The sequence below is a fragment of the Thermobia domestica genome, chromosome 18 (genome assembly GCF_964235325.1).
Source record: "Thermobia domestica chromosome 18, izTheDome1.hap1.1, whole genome shotgun sequence".
In the NCBI taxonomy this organism is placed as follows: domain Eukaryota; kingdom Metazoa; phylum Arthropoda; class Insecta; order Zygentoma; family Lepismatidae; genus Thermobia; species Thermobia domestica.
The window spans coordinates 166,185,602-166,208,244 of record NC_137471.1 but is presented as its reverse complement, the minus strand read 5'-3'; the positions used below and the strand labels follow the sequence as shown (position 1 = coordinate 166,208,244).

Here is a 22,643-nt window from a genome sequence, read left to right as displayed (position 1 = left end):
GGAAAGTTGTGCATGATCCTAAATTTAAGAGCCGTAAACGAAAACGCGTTACTATATGGAAGTTCAGTAGATGCATTGCAAAGAGGAGAAAAGCCCCTCAAGTTATAAAAAGTAATTGGAAGAGTACTCGTAAGCGTATGAAATTGCAGGCGTACAAGTGTAACAGACATAGGTGGAAGATTAAAGTTGTAGCGTAACCCAAGCGCGAACTTTGCCCGAATTTGGACTGAATCCCGGAAAAGACGAGAAAATAAACACCGAATAAGACTTTTAGGCTTTTATAGAGAATGAAAGTAAAGATTATTACTCTTTTATTTCAATTATTCCCCACCGAATTTCGAAAGTTAGGAATTTGTTTTTCAGTTTCAAGTGTGTGCACACGGTCACCGACGCGCCCAGCCAGAGGAACCACCAGTATCCATTCATAATCAGGTACGTTCATTCAAATACCATGTTTTATTGTTTCTTTACAGTTTTTGGAGGTGAAAGATGAACGGGAAAAGCAGAGGAAGGACAGTATTGGAAATTTTAAATAGGTAATCAATTTAGATCGCGATCTCGGACTTTAAAAATTTTAACAAGGCCCCACCACTTTTGAAAACTTTGATTATCCCGTTTCAAATACGGAACTTCTGTATCGAACTTTTGTTAGGATGTCTATGTTTTGTATGTCTTATTTCTTTTCAGGTGCCTCTAGTTTTGGGAACCAAATGTCATTAATAAAATTTTACTATTTTATTTTCTTTGAGTTTTATTCATTCACCTTATATGATTATATAACATCTAGCTATCCCCATACTATTAGGCATTTAGAGAAATATTAGGCAATTGGAGATATTTGAAAACTTAATTAGAAAAATACTGATCAATACTACAATTAATTATGAAACTTTGGATTTAAAAAAAAATGTTTGTTCTTCAGTTAACGAATTTTTTCATCTGACTTTGTCATGAAGTATGTGCAAAAGTATAATGAGTTTTGTAATATAAGACTGGTTCGGCGTCGGAATACTGAAAATAGTATGGTTTTGTAAGTAATTGGAAATAATGTTGAATATAAGAAATCCGTTTACAAATTTATTCACGCATAATGTTCGTTATGTAAAGTCAGTGGGCATTTGTTACGACATTAATGAAATTTGAATTTAATTGAATTTAATCACAAAAATTGTTCTACAAGTTAAGAAGAGGTAAAAGGTTGAAAATTATAATTCAACCCTTAGAGGCGTCACTACTTTCTTTCTAAATTACAGTGACGAAATCGGTGTAGCGTCCGATTGGGCCTCAGCTAGTGTGTGAATTTGGCCTTTAGACACACACACTTCTAAATTCTATTTCGGCTTGTGACATTCTAAATCTATTTATTTAATAACAAGATATTTAATTTGACGCTTAAAATTTCACATTTTATTAGATATTCATTTTTAATTGACGAAAAGAGATCATAAATTGCGTTTATTTGGGTTTTGGCAAATAATTTTCCTCTTCTTTCCTTCTTGTAGTGCGCTTTTCGAGAAATATTACGTATAGTTATAATAATATTTCTCGAAAACTGAACTACCAATGATCATCGAAATAATTTGGTATCGATATATAAAGTGCTTGTTTTAATTAGGTAACAATTATTTATAATAAAATTGGCTCATAAAAAATGGGAAATATGTATAATATCAATTGGTTGCAAAATATTATGGAAACCAGATAATCACAACTATCATCAGCCTTGAATTCATTGATGTTGGTGAGTTAAAAAAAAAAAAAAAAAAAAAAGAGGCTTGATAAATATTGTTTTAAGTTTGAAATAAATCCATTATGGAAATAGAACATACGAGTAATAAATCAAGAATGATATTTGTCGGATGTAACGATTAATTCAGGATGTGAAAATTTTCCAATTTCAGTTCTTTTAACTTCTCTTGTATGAAAAAAGTCTGTCGGTTCTCAAGTGAACATTGTATAATTTTCAACCCACTGATTATCATGGTCGGACTTGTAGTATTGACCTTGTTGTCTTGTTTCGTTAAGGTCATTACAACTCTGTTATTTATTTTTCATTGTTCATATGAAAGAAAGATAAGCATGACATGTTTGTGCTGGATGCCGATTAGCGTTCCCTTACGCACTCATATTTCTGTCAATCTGCTGGAAAATTGTCATCTTGGATTATAGATAATCATAATCTCAAGTGTGTAAGCTAGTATTCTCGATTGTGACTTTAATCTCGGCTATGACTTATTCTCGGATGTGACGATATTACTGATGTTGATAAGTGCATTTTTGCCAGGAGGCCGGCACATTTTTTGGCTAGCGCTCTTTAAAGGAATGCAATTGTAAACCTACTAATTTTGTGGGTAGGAGCGGGCCTAAAATAACTAATAGTTATTGAATGGTTAATGATATTGAGATGCAGGGCTGTAGTATCGAACTTCCCCTCCCCAGGGTATTCTTCTTGTCCTTTTCATATTTTTTCTTCTCAATACCTTCTGTAGGTCTAGATACTGGCAGCCCAATTGGGGTTGGAAAATTTTACCCGGTTATGACATAGCTACGATGCGTAAAGCATCTAGCTGGGAGGGACAAAGGATTTCGTGCAGGAGCGATTTATCCAAATCGTCGGGGAGCTCAACGATCCCGCACACTCCAGTTATGGGAAATAGTAAGTCGGTGCCTTTTGGTCTTCGAGACCAATTCATTAACCTATATTTTTGTTTAATTAACGACTTACGACCTGAGGTGTCAACAAATGACACTCAGGATGGCACTATGTAAGGCCTAACCGCCGTTTAACTTATGTATATATATTAAAATGTCTTAAAGTTTACTAGTTATGTTATGTAATGCAAACATATAGATTGATAGTTTAACTATTGTGCATATCATGATACAATACGTATGTTAATATATAGGAAAACTTTGTCTAATTTTGAACTTTACCAGTTTTATGAATATATTTTACATATTTAGTGAGAAAATACAATTAGAATTTGGATTTTGTTCATATATCGTACTACGTTTGCATATTATGTTCGTATATCTTAATTATCCTTTTGAAAAATATATATATCAATCATCACTCTGGAAAATAGATATTTAGAAATGAAGAAGTAGTTTTAATGTGGAAAACATATTAAAAAAAAAAAAAAGTTTACTTTTGTAGTTTTTACGAGTTTATCTATTGCTCAACGACTCACATAAAGGAGAGAATACCTAATTATATTTTGTTTGTCTTAAATAATTCATACAGGTGGAAAAATTTAATTTAATTCACTTTATTAGAGTTTTATTCATGTCAATACGAGAAAAGTATTAGTTGGAACTTTCGCTACATGGTTCATTTGAACAGAACGATTGTGATTAACGAAGTATTTTGTTGTTTATCCGATTATTTTTTGTGTTCGAAAGTTTAAAAGGAGAGAATATCGTTTTGAATTAGCACTTGTCAATAAACTCACGCAAGTATAACGAAAATTTAGGTTGAATTTGAGAATTTCCAGAGTTGAAAAATTTGAATAAATAAATAAATAATGGAAAGAAATTGGTTCATTGTACAATTTAATAGTAATTGATAGATTCCATTGCTTATAGTATGTTGAGGCAATTAAGTTTAAATCTGTTAGTCACGTTGATGTTAATAATGATCATCGAGCGAACAAAATGATTGTGTGCAAAGTACTTTGAGCTGTATACGTTTTTCAATCGAATGGCAATTGAGCATTACAAATAAGTTAGGGCTATTTTTGAGATGCCAAAGGCTGTATAGAGCGGCATCCTTGTATGAATTTATTGCTATTATGTACGCGTATTTTTGACGTGATGTCAAAGGCCATTAAAGGGCGACTCACGTTCGGAGATGGATACTCCTTATTATTTCCTGAATACCTAGATTGCTCCTAGATGAGTAGGGAAAGTGTTTAATGTGTTTAGAGGTGGATTGTATATCCCTCTTGTTATCTGATATGCGTTTGTGATTAATGCCCGTAAAATGGAGTTGTAGTTTGCCTTTGCCAATAAGATGCTTGTTGAAAATGAGATTCAGAAATGATTGTATCAGCCAAAGGTCGTATGTTCGCCAATGTTATACAAGTTTCGTGCACTAGTGTTGATGCTCGCATACTTATTGCAATAAATAAATAAGTAAAATAAAAGTTTACATTTGCTGTGAGTAAAGCTGATTTAAAAAAAAAAAAAAGTGAGTTGACATGTGAATCAAAATTTATTTGAAACAATTTGATGAATCTCTTGTTTGTTGTTTGAGTAATACGATTATTGAAACTTGATAGTATATTTGATTTAGATTCCTTTAGTATTTTGATGTTTAATAAGTTGAAATATAGTATTCCGAATAATTAGTATGTAATTTACTTTATGACTATTTTACGAATTTTTGCTTTGAAAACTCCTTTGGATTATTAATATTTTGCATTTATGAATATATATATTAGTTAATATAGTTATTTTGATGTTATTTTAGAAAATCTAAGTATCAATTTTGTTGTAAGAAGGTGCATATACACACATTACACTACACAAACTACATATTAGCAATTTCGATATTACCGTTCGTTACGTTGTGAGGCTACACTTTCGAAATCGGTATACACATTTTACTATTGTTTAGTAGTTAAGTATTTTCTGTATTGATGTTTATTTGTATAACTATTTGGCTTAATATATTTGAATATATTATGTGTTTCGTGAAAGACAATGAAAAATAATTGAAAGGTAAACTAAAGTACATTGAATTATGGTGAGAAACCAATGTTGAAAAAAAAATGAATAAACAAATAACAGGAACTATAAACTAAAAATATAAATAAATTAAAAATGAACAATGTATTAATGGTGGCATAAAGGTGGCTTTGTTTAAACAAAAGGTGGCTTAATCAGAATTTAAAAGTGGCTTAATTCGGACTCAAAAGTGGCTTTATATAAATAAAAGGTGGCTTTAAAGAACATAATAGGTGGCTTTAGCAAAGGTGGCTTGTCGTTATACAGGGTGAACAACCTCACAGTTAATAAGTGAAGTGCGATAGATACAGTGCAGTCCCAATGTGTCGAATTTTCATAGTGAGTCCCCAAAGATTTTCAATTTAAATACAGTGTGTCCCATAATATAGTGATCTCCTAATAACACTTCCGTACACTAGTGGAGTGAATTATATACAGTATAGTACCGATATACTGAGTCTTTATGGAGAATTTCCAGTGACAGTTGATTCATGTACAGGACGTTCCAAAATACACTGACCCTCAAGTGATATTCCAGTATGGACTATTAACCCCTCAACGGCCAGGGTTCTCTTCACAAATTGAAGCAATTTGCTCGGACACTGCTCGGGCCCCAATAGGATGTCACCGTCCTACAGCTCATTTTTTTTTTTTTGCAATTTAAAAGAAAGATTGAGAAAATAGATTTATTCTGAACTTTATTAACCAACCCTCGTATAAATCCAAATGTTCCAGAAACTCTTTGTCACTGCTTTGGAATGCCTTTTCATCTGTGTTAGTAGACTTCCGGTAGATTTCGTAACCATATATGGACATACGACGCAGAAACAACGACTCTCTTTGTGAACGTTCTCTAACTCCGGAAAATCGGGAAAGTCGCAAAACATTTTACTTCTCTTCAGTGCTCAACGCTGATTTGATTATTTAAAATGGCCGCACTTCTTCAGCCAAAGAGTGTGAACTTGTTATCATGCGTCATCATCGTAGAGCTCCACACCCGAAAACATGTATATGATAGCGAACTGGACAAAGCTCTCAGTCTGCAGTGGACAGTTTGAGGGAGCCTTCTTACTCTCAGTTTTTGCGTCGTAGTGCGCCCTCCTCCAAAGAGCAGCGTACCCTGCTGCTTAGAATGTAGCCCGTTCGTTTCGAGTTGTAGCTTGTTTGCGACAAAGAAGCCTGAACTATCAGTTTAATAATTCATACATCAGTGTTAAAAATTAAACGTTTGTTATATTATTAGTCAAGTGAAATCCTTTATTATTGTGAACGTAAGCGGAGCTTTAAAATACGACTTGATTGAGGTCATAAAGTTGACAACAAACACACAGCGTCATTCGGAATAATTAGTGGAGAAGACACGAGTGGGACTCAATCCTAAAACTTCAGCTTCAGGAGTAGTGCAGGACATCAAAGACGCAGCATCAACAGGCTAGCCGAAGAAACACGTGAGTTCATTATTTCATGCCACCTTGTCGTCTATAATCAAAGCCACGCCACTATCGCATCAATAGTATTAAATTGTTAAGGGTGAATATATTGGAAATATAAAAGCATGTAATCTTTGTGCTCTCATAGTAACATTATATTTCTTTTATCGAAAAGTGACTTTATCATTTGTTACATGTTTAATATTTAATTTTCTTTATACGTGTAGCTTAACAATAATCCTTATGTTGCTTGCATTTTCATTTACCATGTTCCCAGTCATCGTAAGTGAAATTGTAGGCATGGGAAAATAATCGTTTACGTCATGGCGTAACTGGGAATCATAATTAAGAAAAGGGGATATATGAGAAATGAAAGTTGTTCCGAAGCACGACGTAAATAACGATTACACCACTGCCCTATACTACGAACGATACGCGATGACAGGGGTTTGCAACACATGTGTGGATACACGGAACTGTGGGACGCTCCGTTCGTTGCGCCATCTCTTGTCCACCCGCACGAATTAATTCCTAGACCAAATATATTATGATAATTCAATTCCTGATTCTTTAACAAGTATACAAACACAACAAGGTAAAAGAATATTATCTAAAAAAACTAAGAAATGGTTAGCTTCTCAAGATGTTTATACATTAGATGCATCAGCTTGTGAATTTTTTGAAAGTATTATGTTAGTGCACCAAATTAAACACTACAAATGGATTTAGCAGATATTTAAAATGTTGCGAAGTATAATAATAATTTTAAATATATATTGTGTTGTATTGATCTTTTTTCACGTTATGAATATTCTGTTCCGTTACAAACAAAGGAAGGTTTTGAAATGGTGAAAGCAATAACAAAAAAAATAAAATTTTAAATTGTCCGTGTGTAACGTACAAACAGATTTAGGCGGTGAATATTTTAATTGTCATGTAAAACAACTGCTTAAAGAATATGAAATTAATCAATATAGTGTTCATTCAGAAATTAAATGTGCTTTAGCAAAACGGTTTATATGTACATTAAAAGAAAAATTTATCGTTATTTTACCGCAAAGAATTTTTATCGTTATATTAATGTATAATTAAATAATTATAATCAATCATATTATTAAAATATTAAATTGGCACCTGCTCAAGTAAATGATTCTAATGCGAATCAAGTGTGGAAACATTATACGAAAAGAAAATGAGTGAAAGCAATATAGCTCGGAACTTTAGTCCGGGTGAATATGTTCATGTTAATAAGTATAAACATATATTAGAAAAAAGATATTTACCTAAATGGTCACAAGAAATATTTATTGCTGATAAATGGATTAAATCGGATCCTGTCACTATTAAATTAAAAGATTGGAATATTGAAGAAATTAAACAAATATCTTTTGCACAAGAATTACAAAAGGTAATTATAAATTCAAAGAAAACATATCTAATTGAAAAAGTATTGAAACGGAAAAATGGGTGGATGTATGTAAAGTAGTTGGGATATCCATTAAGTATCAATTCTTGGATTAGATCAGATTTTGTTCAATCTGAAAATGAATTTGAACTTTACACACGACTTTTACGTTACTCTTCTTTCAAATGCATGTATCAAAATTTTTGATAGTAATATTACAACAAAACAACCTATTGATTTCAGTGATGGGAAAAAGGGTGTCGCATAACAAAAATTAATATTCTGTGGAGTTTTTATAATGGTGAAAATGAAGAAATTATAATAATACTGTTATGGATGAGAAAGTTGAACGTCATCATGTTCAAGTAAAACTACAATATTATTAATCGATTGAATGCATTATACAGTTGATTCCTGAAAAAGTTTCTATGTTACATTATTTACAAAATATAAAATCAAATTGTTCTTAAACATTCCTTTATATTAGATTAATGTATGATTGGTTTACACCAGGATTAAACATATTTTTGAATTTATTAGTGAAAATACACTTGATATTTAAAACGTTGTATACACAAAATTAGAAATGTTGATTTAATATTAACACGTAATAATTTCTATGTGATTCAGATTATAATATTCCCAATACAATTAATGTATGTTTTGATATTGTGAAACAACAACAAAATATAGGACCGTTAGTTCTAAAACTTAGTATATATAATGTACAACATGGCCATGTAGAAACTTTTGTATTTCGCACACCGCATTATGTTAAAGTTGAAAAGAAATATTTTGATACCATAGAAGTAATCTTAAAAGCTGAACACGTGTTAAAATTACCATTTCGTTTTGGAATTACAAACCTGACAGTTCACTTTAAATGAAAATGATTTCTGAAAGTATTGATGATAGTTTTTACATTACATTAGTAAAAAAAAAATTGTGCAGATGTGTATCCTACAAATAATCCAACACATTTTATTAATCAATTAAAAATAATATTCGTTTATCAGAATTTGATTGGCATGTAGGATTAAGTGAAGTACATATTCCATTACCAGGTTATGTTGTTACCGAAGGTGAAAATGCTATATGGTACAAATTTAAAAATGCAAATCCTATGAAAAGTAAAATTATTTTTGGGTATTATCCATTCATTTATCATTTACTAGAAGAATTAAACGCAATATCAAGTTTTATGATTTAGTTTTTCAAATATCGTACACGTTGAATGGGATGAACGTATAGACTCAGTTACATCGTCCCCTACATTAGCTTTGCAAGTAGGTTTTACTGAAAGATCGGACCTTGTTAAAGAACCTCGTGGATTCAAACAACCCTACGTAGATATCGCATGTCGACATCAATTTTTAATTTATACAAATAGTATACAATATCTGAATTTGAACGCTGATTAAATGTCTACGAGACTGCTTGCATATGTGAGCTTTTTCACTTGAGTATTACATGTGTGCAGACAGAGTTGAACTTCGATTAAACGTTACCACACTCCTAGCAAACGGAAGCATCTTCTCTATGGAATGAATATTTGCAACCAAACTTGAACGATATAAAATCCGTCACCACACTCTTAGCAAGTGTGATATTTTGCTCCTGTGTTAATTAACATGTGTGTAGCTAAACTTGGACGTCGATTGAATGCCTACCATACTCTCAGCATGTATAATCATTTTCACTTGTGTGGATTAGCATATATGTAACCAAACTTAAGTGTAGTCTAAATCCTTCACCACCCTCTTCGCACGTGTAAATTTTTCTCGTGTGTGGATTAATATGTGTAGTAACTTTGAACATTGATTAAATGCCTCAGGACACTCTTGCTATGTGTAATCCTTTTCTCCTGTGTGGATTAATATATGTGTAGCCAAACTTGAACGTAGTCTAAATCCTTTACCACACTCTTGGCAGGTGTGAGGTTTCTCTCCTGCGTGGATTAACATGTGTGTAGCCAAACTTGAACGTCGGTTAAATGCTTTACCACACTCTTGACATATGAAATCTTTTATTCCTGTGTGGATTAACATGTGGGTAACCAGACTTGAACGTTGACTAAATACCTTACCACACTCTGCGCACTTTAGAGGTTTTTCTCCTGTGTGAAATAACGTGTGTTTAGCCAAACTTGAACGTCGGTTAAATGCCTTACCACACACTTGGCATGTGTAAAGTTTTTCTCCTGTGTGGATTAACATGTGTGTAGCCAAACTTGAACGTTGATTAAATGACTTACCACACTCTTCGCATGTGTAAGGCTTCTCTCCTGTGTGGATTAACATGTGTGTAGCCAAATACGAACGTCGACTAAATGCCTTACCACACTCCTGACATGTGTAATCTTTTTCTCCTGTGTGGATTAACATATGGCTAGCCAAACTTGAACGTTTATTAAATGCCTTGCCACACCCTGCGCACTTGTGAGGTTTTTCTCCTGTGTGGATTAACATGTGTATAGCCAAACTTGACTTTTGATTAAATGCCTTACCACACTCATGGCACGTGTGAGGCTTTTCCCCTGTGTGGATTAACGTGTGTGTAGCCAAAATTGAACTTCGATTAAATGCCTTACCACACTCTTGGCACGTGTGAGTTTTTTCTCCTGTTTTGATTGACATGTGTCTAGGCAATTTTGAAGGTCGATTGAATGCCTTACCACATTCTTGGCATGTGTGATTTTTTTCTCCTGTGTGGGTTAACATGTGTGTAATCGAAGATGAACTTCGATTAAATGTATAACCACAATCTTGGCATGTGTGTAGTTTTCTTCCTGTATGAATTAACATGTGCATAGCCAAACTTGTATTTAATCTAAATTCCTTTCCACATACTCCGCATATGTAAGACTTTTCACCTTTATGAACTAACATACCACTTGTCATAGTTGAACTTTGACTAAAGCGTTTATCACTCTTTTGGTACGTATGACTTTTTTTACTTCCCTGTGTCACCATATTTTTTGTGAAACGTGATCGATGAAATCCATTGCCAGACTGCGTCGAAGTATCAGATTCCTCATATGAATGAGAAATGGCTTCATTTAATGTAATAAACGTAATCCCTTCTCCGTGGAAAGCTAATATCTTATCGCGCCTGTAACAAATTCAACAAACAAGGAAATGTGAATGGAGATAATGATTAAGTAGCAACAAAAAATGCTATGATAAAGTGATTTTATATTACATGATAAAGTTACGCTTAAAATGTTATATTATATTAAATATTTTAGAAATATGAAATAAAGTACCACAGAGAAGTATCCGTGTCACCATTGTCTCAAGATTAGTGGCTGTAGTTTGTTTCACTATATCAAATTGAACTATCATTTATATCGTGGCGGTCATAAGTCTATGACCAGGTATTGTCGGCTGCCTTGAAACAAATGCACAGTATGAGAATTAAACTTGTCTTATCTATAGTTTCATGTGGAGAAAAAACAAACTTGCGTTCCAAAGGTTTAAGAACAACTCAACGTATCAACAGAAGCTGTACCGAAGATCATTCACTTATATCATCATAAGAGGAACATGAAAGGCTTTTGAAACGAATTAAAAAATTACATAAAACTTTCCAAGCTGAGGCAGAGGAGCTTAAAGTAACAAGAAAAATACGAATCATTTACAGCGTAGTAATCGTGGTTTAGTGGTCTAGGCGCTTGAACAGTAATCTCGAGGTTCTTCGATCGAAGACACATTAAGCATAGTGATGGGCAGTGGGAATATTCCCGGTGGGAAGGAATTTAAAAATGGGAATATTCCCGGTTTTTTTCCCTGGCCTATAAATTCCCGGGAAGGAATTTATTTCCATTTATTTGCTTTATCTTCCATATTATAAGAACCATATGACTAATAACTTTATTTTAATATATTATGGATTTACTTCTAGGTTTTAAAGAATTTGAAGCTTAAAAAATTTAAATTATTTGACGGTACATTATATAACTAATAATATAATTTTTAAGTTCCATTTCCATTTGCACTGAAAATAAAGTAAATGTTTAGTATTGGGGGGCCAAAACTAGCAAAAAGTAGGATGATTTACGGAAGAAATGAGTAGATAGTGATGCTCAAGTAGTCAAAAAAGTATCGAACACCTTGTTTTTTAGGGCAGTAGGGGATTTATACAAAACGGAAAGGTCAGTGGAAGTGGTTTATGTGAGAAAAGAAAGTGAATTGTTGGTAACGAAGATAGAAAACAACGTGCCATGCGGGGCTCTAACCCGCCTTCATTCGCTAACGCTCGCTCTGCAATGCTGACTGAATTTAAAGTTGGTAACGTAATTTAACGTATGAAACCATAAAATAACCGCATCTGAATAGAATATCGCAAGAAAAGTAGGTACAGAAGCTGGCCCCCAATGCTAGACGTCGGTCTGTCTCCTCTCTCTGACTCGAATTTCTGAAGAGGTACTCGGACTTCTTTTACATATGAATTAACGTATGGAATTTCTAGAAATAGGTAGAATGAAAGGTCGTGTATGACAATGTTACGTGCTAAAATATAAAGATAAGTGAGTATCATGCAAATTTTGTCAACATAAATATATATGCGCAATTGTTGATAAATTGGTGATACATGTATCTTCTAACATTAATTCAATCTAATTGGTTTATAACATTTATAAATTTAATGTGTTCATAATATCAGTAATAGAGTCAAGTTGAGCAAATCCGCTTACATTTAAATTTAAACTGTTACTATATAATTTTTCACACATATTTAATTGATAAAATATGTTGTATATAAACATACATTTATGCGTACTTTCTAAATATATTAAAGTGTTAATAAAGTAGCACGGTACCGTTCAGAATATATATTTTAAAGAATCCTCTGTGAACAACAGTAATAATATGCTGTGATATAAAAATTAATTCAACTTTGAAATCATAATATAGTAATAGAATGCAATTTTCTTTCTGATTGTGCATAAATTCCCGGATAAATTCCCATTTTGGGAATCTTCCCGGGAATATTCCCAGGGAATATTCCCAAAAAATATCTTCCCGGGAATTTACCCATCACTAATTAAGCATCTATTTTTTACATTAGGAATTTTGATGGAAATAGATCGGCGATAACACACGCTTCATTACATTCAAATATTTGAATACTCGTTTGTTTCAGCACTTGAACTATCAAATTTTCAGGAGTAATACTAATAATAATAACAATTATCTCGAAGAATATTTAAAAATTAAAAACTTATTATCGCTCAGGTCGTACCATTAGAGAAACGTGATATTAGGCAAAAAAAATATTTCGGTTTTGTGTAATGTTGCCCATGAAAAGACGAATTTCTCATCTCGATTCTAAAACAAACCAAACAAAATCGGGATGAAACATTTTAATTCGAGACGGGACAAGGTTAACTCACACTATAGTCATGCTTTGGAGATGAGAATCAAGACGAGACCAAAACTATTGTAAACAATTCTGATCTTATCTCGATTCTAGAAATAGTGTATGCCACTCCTTAAGCAACAATTGCTCAGTAGACTGAATCTTATACATCATTTTGATAAGATTTCAGAGCTCACTGAATTATGGTCTGTTTATATATATATTTGTAGCAAAGCTTTTTTAATTACATCTGCAAACTTCACAAGTTAGTTTATTACAAGCTTTAGTTTTCAATTATATTCAGTTCTTTTTGTTTACAGTTTTTTTTTCCTGAAAACGTACAGTAGAATATATTTTACACGAAATATTAGCGGAAATCTTTCGTTTAAATTTGAGTAGCTGTAGAGGTGTCTCATGATGGTACGGAACCCCTTTCCCGAAACCCCTTCGACATCTTCTGTAGCTTAGCCAGCATAACCATTACTTAAAAACAACTGTAATTACGGCTCTTGTGAGTTCAGAATCCCTACTTTCTACACGAAAATTACCTCGAAACTTTCCGTTATAACATTTAACTTTCCTTTATAACATTTAGCTAGTTGTAGGGGAACTGTCCGTTATAACATGTAGCTAGTTGTAGGAACGTATCGAGAGGGTATGTGCTGTTGGTCCTGACACTTCTCTCAAATCCCTACTATTTTGTAACTTATGGCTTACGCTACAGGCGATTCTACAGGCTTTAATACAATGTGTCCTCATACGGGAGACCTCAATATTACGTCCTACTGCCGTAGCAAAGCTGGGATAAACGCAATAAACAAGTGACAAATCTTGGGAAAAAGACGAAAATCAATATGAAGTTTGCGATTATATTTACAATAATCTAACATCTACCAAAAAACACGATTTCAACCACATGGCGAACGTTTTCCGGATTAAATTATAGTAATCTGCCTACAACTGTTTTTACAATACCATTAGTTACACAGATCACGTGTTGAGTTTTGAATTTGATTAGCCTAGTGTCCACAGTCAATTTCCATCAGCTCCTGCGCGAACACAATTAATTAAAAATAAAGCACAGGGATAGATAAAAACAAGAAGTAAGTAATGTAGATTTTTCATGTAAGTTAGGTTAATAGGTTTTGACTTTGAGAGCGACAGAGAGATTAATGTAGCTCATAAAAAATGTTCTTGTTGATTTTTAATGCTATGTAGATGTGAGTGGATAGCAAACAGCTGATTGAGCATACACACATACATAAGGTTTTACACTATGCACCTTCATGTGCATTTATGAATAAGAGTAAATGTTTTAATACTAATACACAATAACACACTCAGCAAGGCTATGTGATAATATGTAAAAAGAAAACAGTATCACGTGACAGTTTCAACACAATAACTGTGCAAACAAAGAGAGAACATATAGAGAATGTTTCGAAAAGCAGGAATTAGGACGTACAGGAAAGGAGGAAGCAGAATAATTGAACTAGTCAGAAGAGAAAAAAGAAAAGCAATAGCCAACAAAGATACAGAGGAGTAATATATAGAGCAGGAAGCGCGGAGTGTAACAAAATTTACATAGGAAAAACAAAAAATGCAAAAAATATATTAAACAGCACCGGGATGAAGTAAGATTGAAAATGGAAAACAATGTGATATACAAGCATCAGAAAGATACAAACCACAGAATAAGTTGGGAAGGAGCAGAGGTTATAAAGATAGAGAACAGAACTTTGGTGAGAAAATGGAAGGAAGCCATGGAGATTATGAAGGCAGGAGGCAAGGTGATGAGCTGAATGCAGGATTATCGATAAATAAGGAGTGGGAGAGGATTCTGCAAACGAAGGAGAAATGAAAAGGAAGAAGAAAAAAAGAGAAACAAAATAACAAGGAAAATAAGGATAATTACAGGACAGAACGCATCCAGGAGAAAAGAAGTGAACTCTTAATTGGACACGTGTGCAGTTAAAACGTGAAAGTTAAAGCCACACAGGTGTTACTTTTTAACGAAGGGGAGGAATCTATTTAAAATTGATCTCCGGACAGTATATATAATTGATGACCAACTCCCAGCAGCCAGAAAGAGCAGAAGTCTGATGAGGACACTGTTATTGTGTTGAAACTGTCACGTGATACTCTTTTTTACCTATTATCACATAGCCTTACTCAGTGTGTTATTGTGTACTAGTTCAAAATGGAATAAAGCCTGATAGAATAGTTATAGAAAATGTTTTGTATATGGTACTAGTTTATATCTGTGTTAATTTTATATTGAAGCACTTCAGAAAGTGAAACATGAGTTGTGAAAAGAAGGATTGGTTGTTAATGGTCGTAATATCAAAATTCTTAGTGTTTCATGTTTTAAGTGCATGTTTCTTACTTTCGTATTAAACTCAGACATTTATATTTGCGTACTTTGAATTAGTTGCTCGTAATTCATATCAATATGGAGGCTAGTGTTTTAGAACAATATTGTACGTCTAGGACAAAAAAATAGATTCATCAGTAAGTGAAATCTAACAGTCTGTAACAGAAGTGATTTGGGAGCGTAGGAAAGAGCGAATTGAATTCCAAAGCAGACAGTTTACGTAATAATATCAAAGTAGCCAATAACTCCTTAACTGAGATACACACTGAATTAGTTAACGCGGCCAATCATGTTGATTCAGTAACTGCTGAATTTTAAAATAGTGTAGCGGAATGAAAGAAAAGTCTCACTGCGTTCTATGAATACATGCAAACGGCACAGCTTGAGTGTAGGCAAGCCAACAAAATACAATAGTACAAGAAAATGCAAGGGGAAAAAGAAACCGAAAATACTCTTGAATTCGAGCCGGCCCACGCTGTGAAAGATACGTGCCAAATAAACCAGAAAGTCGGTTACAGTCAGGAAAAGGAAATATGCAGTATAGAGATAGCAAAAAAGGAAGAATCGTTACGTGTACCTGTGGACAATTGTTTTTAATGTAATTGTTTTGCCGGCAGGAGATATCGATGTTTCACACATGATAAGCAGTAGCGTTGAGGTTACGCGTATCTGCCCTCTCGAAGAAGCCAGGGAATGCTTGAGAGTTCAATTGATGATTTTGTGTGATAACAAAGTTACAGTGTTGAAGGTTTTGTGTCGCAGGCAAATGGTTTAGCGCGACTTAACAAATTCTAATTTGTCTTGGTAACCGTGTATGTCAAACGTGAATTGCATTTTAGAGCTGCAAATCCATTCCGCCTTCATCAGCTTTGAGTATTGTAGAAGGAAACGACTTCAAATTCACAGTTTAGAGTGTATCCCTGCCAAGCGAATTAAGTTTTACGTAATGAACGTCTCGTACATAATATATCGCACGGAAATATTTACCGTAAACAAGCGTAAAAGTAACACTTCCAATAAAGCACACGCAGTCGAAAGTATATTTCCGTTATAGAACCGAAATGTAACACCAAGTTTAAGAAGAAAAATAAGATAGCCAATTGAGTTTTGGTAATGCATTATTAACGTAAACTCGATTTCTAGGAGCATAATCAGCAGAATTAAAATGAGCAGACGTGATCATATCAGTCATCAGATGCAACATTTATTAATTTTCAGTTGCCAAAATATTTGAATTTTCAAACTAGTACTTCACTATTGCGAAATTGTAAAGAGCGAAAATTTAAGTGTAGGGCTACTCAAAACGTAGAACAGTTGATAGCTCGTGATGATAACAAGGTTCTGCGATCTCTACGTACAGCGTATTCTCAGCGCGCACAACCATACACTAAGCGTGCAGTAAAAAATAAGTTGAGAATAAAAGGAAAATGCTTTGGTAAGCGTAATTCGCAACGAAATAAACTCGCTCAAAGACGAACTACATGCAAATTAAAGTCGAGCTTTAGGCGAGGTTATATCGAGTCAAACATGCGGAAGAAGCACACATCGACTCCGAAGAGTACTAAAAAGTTTAAGCGAAAGCACGTACGAACATTGTATAGTAAACTACATGGCAAATATAGTAATACTAAGTGCAAACATAAAAAGAAATTTATGACAGGTATCGCAATGCAGCGTAAATCCAATCGTCGTAAAGGAAGGTGAGCCATTACGTGGAAATTTTGTAAATGCCTTGTATAAAGGACAAAAGTTCCGCAAATTAAAAAGAAAAACTAACTGGAAAAGTACACACAAACGTACTAAATTACAGCTTACAAGCGTAACCCGCACAGATGGAAAATTAAAATCAGTGCGCAAAAAAAAGTGAACTTCACCCGAACTCGGACTAAACCCCGGAAGAGATGAAAAATCAGAAATACCGAATTTGACCTTTTAAACTTTTAGAGAATGAAAAAAGGATTATTGCTTATATATTTGATTATTCCTCCGAATTTCTAAGCTTACTTTTCAGAATCGAAGTGTGTACCCACCAACACTGACGCATCACTCCGTGGAACCATCAATATCGCTCTACAATCAGATACGTTCACTTAGATGTCATTTTTTATGGTTTCCTTACAGCTTTTGGAGATGAAAGATGAATGTTGAAAGGAGAGGAAGTACAGCATTGAAAATTTTAAACATGTAATTGATTTAGAACGCGATTTCGGACTTTGAAATTGTAATAATACCACACCACTTTTGAGAAGTATGGCTATCCCGTTTTGGATACGGACTTTCAGTATCGAATTTTTTTCATCAATTCTTGTTTGGGTTTTTATTCATTCTATGTTTATGTTATGTTTATAAAAACATTTAGCTGTCCCCATACAATCAAGCATTTAGAGACATGTTAGGCATATAGAGATAATTACGAACATAATTAGAGAAGTACTAGTAATAACTACAACTAATCATGAAGTTAAAATTTTAGGTAATTAAAAAATGTGCTCTTCAGATTGTGAATTTTTTCATCTCATGTTGTGATTGTATAATGGAAAAATATGCGAAATTTGTAATGTAAGATTAAGTCGCTGTCAAAGTACTGTAAATTAAACAAAATTTAATATAATATTGAAAGTAATTGACAATAACCTTGAATTTGATAAAGTTTTCGTTGATTTGTTCGTCGTTCGATATATATATGTAGTCTACTATGAAAAGTCAATGTGCATTCATTGTGACTAATGATAAATGAAGTTAATTGACTTCAGAGAAAGCGATATTATAAGTTAAGAAGAGTTGAAAGTTAAAATATAATTCATCCCTAGGGACATCACTACTTTCGTTAAAAAATTAAAGTGATGAAACCAGTGCGACGCCTTGTAGGTCCCAGCTAATGTGTAGATTCGGCAATTGACTACAATTTCAAAATTTTGTTCTAACTTTTAATGTTTGGCATAATAAGAAAAAACTATAATAGTAATAAAATTCATGTTCGGATTTTAAATTTTGATATAATATTTAGCTTTGATTTGGATTTATACAAAATAATTAGGATTTTGATTTACAGAAAGTAAATTAAATGTTACTCTTTTCGACTTTTCAAAATAACTCTTGTTTTCTTGTGCCGGAAATCATAAACCCGTCTCGAGAAACAGATAAAGGGAAGCCCGTTTTCCATTCCAAGTTACCTTTTACTACGATAAACACCGGATACTATGATGTATCGATAGTACGGAGTGCCTACGTCAGTTAGGCAGTATATGGTAAAATTAAGGTTTATGTTGTGAGAACATATTAAGATTGCTACGTACGAGTAGGCCCTGAACAACATTAATGTTTAATGAACAAGTTTAAATTACTGTTATCTTGTATTTCACGATTGTGACAAATGTTCTCGGATCTGACTTTATTCTCGATAAAGATAAGTGCAATTGATAATAGGCCACACATAAGAATTGGAAAGCGCTCTTTAAAAGTTTACATTTGTACACCTACCAATTTTGTAGGTATGAGCGGGCCTGAAGTAATGATTGATGAAACGATTCATGAATTCAAATGCGGGGCTGTAGCATTAAGTCTCTTCCCAGGGTATATTTCTTGTCGTCCTTTTCATTATATTTATTTTCTTAAAATGCCTTCTCAAGGCGCGATCATTGACAGCCCAATTAGGGTTGGGAAATTAACACGGATGTGTCATGACTTGAAGGCTGAAGGCATGCAACCAAGGTGGTATGTAAGGTCTTATGGTAGAAGCGATTCATTGGAATCGTCAGGGACACTGCAAGCTTCAACTGTAGGAGGTTGTCAGCGCCGTTGGTTTTAGGAACCTATCCATTAATCTGTATTTTTTATGAATGACTTACAACCTGTGTTGTCAACTAATGACGCACAGAATGGCGCTCCGTAGGGCTTCACCGCCGTTTAACTCATTTATTTGTATTAAAATGTTCAAACGGTTATTAGTTACGTTGTATAATGCAAGTTACATTGTATAATGTAACGAAACTGACTTAACATTGACGGAAATTCTTTTCAAATTTGGAGGTCTTTACAGTGACTGCGTTCCATACCACTACAACAACAAACCCTCCCTGTAATTAGAACTGATGCTGACCACCAACATTAACGCCAAAATAAAGTTACATGTTCTATCGTAGAGGGTAGTTGAAATTTCGTGTATACAGTTCATGGTTTAACCTACAGATGACTGTGAAACTCTTTTCATATTTTGTGGGAAGTAATGCCCGATGTGCAAAATAAGCCATTGTTAAGGTAGATAGTAACCACTGTAAGCGAAATGAAGTATCAAAATTCAGTGTGGCAAATCATAACACGGAACTATGAAAATGTTTGGGAATGAAGGGATCCATATAATTAAGAAGTTACGTCCCTAATGTATTGTGTTACTTTGGAAAGAACAAGCAAAGAAAGCATTTCAGGATGTTACCTATAAAATACTTAGGAACGTACAAGAACATATTCAACACGTAAGGCATGCAAGTCATCCTAAATATAGAATTTGGCGCTATCCTAGTTTACCCACATTCTGCGTAATGTCCTAATCTACATAGCAATCTTATTTTTACCGGCCATCTAGCACATGCTGGTTAGCGTAGTTTTTACAATAATTCATATATCATGTACGTTCACCAAGCGCCTAAAATGATCCCATATTGAGAAATGCAGGTCCATACTCTAAAAAAGATTCGTGGGAATGTAAAAAGTCGACTCCCTTGAAAAAACGAGTGCAGCTATGAAATGGACTGATGTATGGACCTCTAGAAATAATGAAGATCCATTGTTGGTTAAAATATTCTTTATCTTGTATTTTACTTATGGCTTTCGAAGCCCACCGGAAAAATCAGGCTATACCCATTTGAGCTAAATCCTAAATAAAATCACAAACGTCCATAGTTTATGTTCGAATATAATACAATTTTACATTTGTAAAATTTTAGGATAATTACCATTCTTATTACTTATTATTTTACATAAGTCTCTATATAACTAAAACAATGTCGTCGAGTACCCATATTTTAAATACGTGCAACAATTAGTGAGAAATGTGTAACCAATAATAAAGAAATAATTATTTTATCAAGATATGCACTACATGAGAATTGCATGGATAATATCAATTTTATTATTATTTTTATTTAGTATACAGCTAGTTTATGTGCGCTATGTCATTTCCAAATTGTAGGCTACTAACTTACGTTCATGATATCTCCCATACCTAAATATTTCTCGTGAAGTATTTCTTTTAACCAACAAAATTTCCGAAACTATGTAACCATATTATCAATCTGAGCCAATTAGTAATGCAAAATTGAACATTACCTTTCTGGCAGAACTGAATTTAAACTTTTTGTTGTTAATTGTTGGGAGTCATTAGAATACGACGCGCAAGTCTCCTGAACCACTATTTTTCTTAGCGTTTCTATATTACTTTGAAATGCAGGATCTTCTTCTAGTGCTAATTCTGGTTTAACCCTATCAACGTTTAGTCTCACATCCAAAGAGGACATAGCTGTATCCTTGTCCACTGATACCTCTCCTTCCGTTGTAGATAATATTAACTCTTTGTTGTCATTCATTAGTTCGTATGTCCACCCTTTCCCTTCGAGCGGATCTTCATGAGGTAAGTCATAAGCAATTTCTTCTTTGCACATCAATTCCAACTTAACAGACGCCTCACCAGCCATTGTGAATTGAAATATAAAAAGAATTTAACACTGTTCTTATACTCCCCTTATATTTTATGTTGCCAGTGTTAATGAAATGATTTACAAGTCCGTTCACAAAAGCAACTTTATATTTCCAATTTTCTTCTTTTTCCTCTTATACTTCTTCATCAGCCACGATTGCTTTCTCGGCAATTGATTGTTGTAGTAAGCATCACAAAAGTTTTGCATATTATCATTATCACTGTATTGAACAGGAATATCGGCAATTTAGAAAGGATCTGCCTCGTTCAAAAAAATACACGCAGATACTGAAAGTACTGTGGAAAATCTTTAAAAAGCAGGTAATGTAAGTGTGCCTAGTCCAACTCAGCGAAAATCAAATAGAATAAGAAAGGTTCCTACAAAGTATGATGATAATAGTTTTTTAATGCAAGTCCCAATAATATTTCCAAGCACTTAGCCAATAGAGGTAACAGTGACAATGTAATAAATGTATATTACTAGAATGTGCAAGGTCTAGCTAGCACGGAGCAAGGTAAACCTCAACATAATGCTATACAAGGGTGCACGAAAAACAATAGAAAATTGTTTACAGTCATATAATGGCACAGCAAAAGAAATTGAGCAAATAGATAATAATGAAGTTGGTCGAATTATACAATCTAACTTAACTACTCTTCTTAATGTTAGAAACATAAATTATATAATTTTAGCACAAAGTAACTCTGGTCTGTTTTCAAATATGAAAGGTGTTATAAATTCTGACTTTGAAAATATCTTGCTGTTCCACATTAACGTACAATCAATAAGAAACAAATTAATTGAAATCGAAATTTTCCTTGACTCATTTCCGTGCCCTATTCTTTGCGTTAATGAGCACTGGCTTAGAAATGAAGAAATACTTCTATACGTACCTAAAAATTATATCATGGCAGCAAGCTATTATAGAAGTAGAATTACCCATGGCGGAGTAGCAATTTATGTAAGAGATGGCTTCACCAATGACTATATTGTTATTAACGTAGATAATTTCTGCTATGAGGGGGAATTTGAAGTAGTTGTAATTTTGTTTCCTAACGCGAAAACAATTGTGGTATCAATTTATCGAACACCAGATACGGATGTCAATGTCTTTCTTGCACGCTGGGAAGACCTTACTAACTACTTAAGTAAGCATGATAAATATAAAATATTATATCTCGGGGATGTAAATATCAATGTTTTAGTTGATACTTTTTACCAAGAATAATTTTTCTGATATATTTAGATCATATAACTTTTATTTTCTAAATGATCAGCCAACAAGAAAGGAAGCTTGTTTAGATAACATTATTACAAATGTATAGGCTATAGAAATGATTTATCGTGTGGTGTAGTACAGTGCTCATTGTCAGATCACGATGGCCTATACGTGTTATACCCCTTTGTCAAACACAATAATACTAGGATGGTGACCAAGAGTTTTCGAGTACTTAGTTTAGATAATATCTGTAGTTTAAGACATAAATGAAAATAAATTGACTGGCAGCAAATATTCTTCAGATGTAAAAATGTAGTAGAAGCGTGTGAATTTTTTATGTATAATTTAACACGATGCCTAAACGAATGTTGTCCAAGAAAATTTAAACGCTATAACTTATCTACAAAGAAATTACAACAAACTTTTAGTAACT

General features: G+C 33.4%; 1 protein-coding gene across 1 annotated transcript; it reads right to left on the bottom strand.

Moving 5' to 3' along the window:
- Nucleotides 1-6,276: 6,276 nt before the first annotated feature.
- On the bottom strand, nucleotides 6,277-21,358 carry LOC145676161 (uncharacterized). Its single transcript, XM_081747065.1, has 2 exons — nucleotides 20,624-21,358; nucleotides 6,277-10,674 (listed from the first exon to the last, which is right to left on the bottom strand). The coding sequence occupies exons 1-2, from the start codon at nucleotides 20,986-20,988 to the stop codon at nucleotides 9,408-9,410; spliced, it is 1,632 nt and encodes a 543-aa protein (XP_081603191.1). The 5' UTR covers nucleotides 20,989-21,358; the 3' UTR covers nucleotides 6,277-9,407.
- Between the last annotated feature and the right edge of the window lie 1,285 nt (nucleotides 21,359-22,643).

Excerpts from the sequence above, each read along its gene's own strand:
- LOC145676161 (XM_081747065.1), bottom strand. The coding sequence starts at position 20,988 with ATGGCTGGTGAGGCGTCTGTTAAGTTGGAATTGATGTGCAAAGAAGAA. Across the intron at positions 10,675-20,623 it reads AATTCAGTTCTGCCAGAAAG|GCGCGATAAGATATTAGCTT; the intron begins GTAATGTTCAAT and ends AATTTGTTACAG.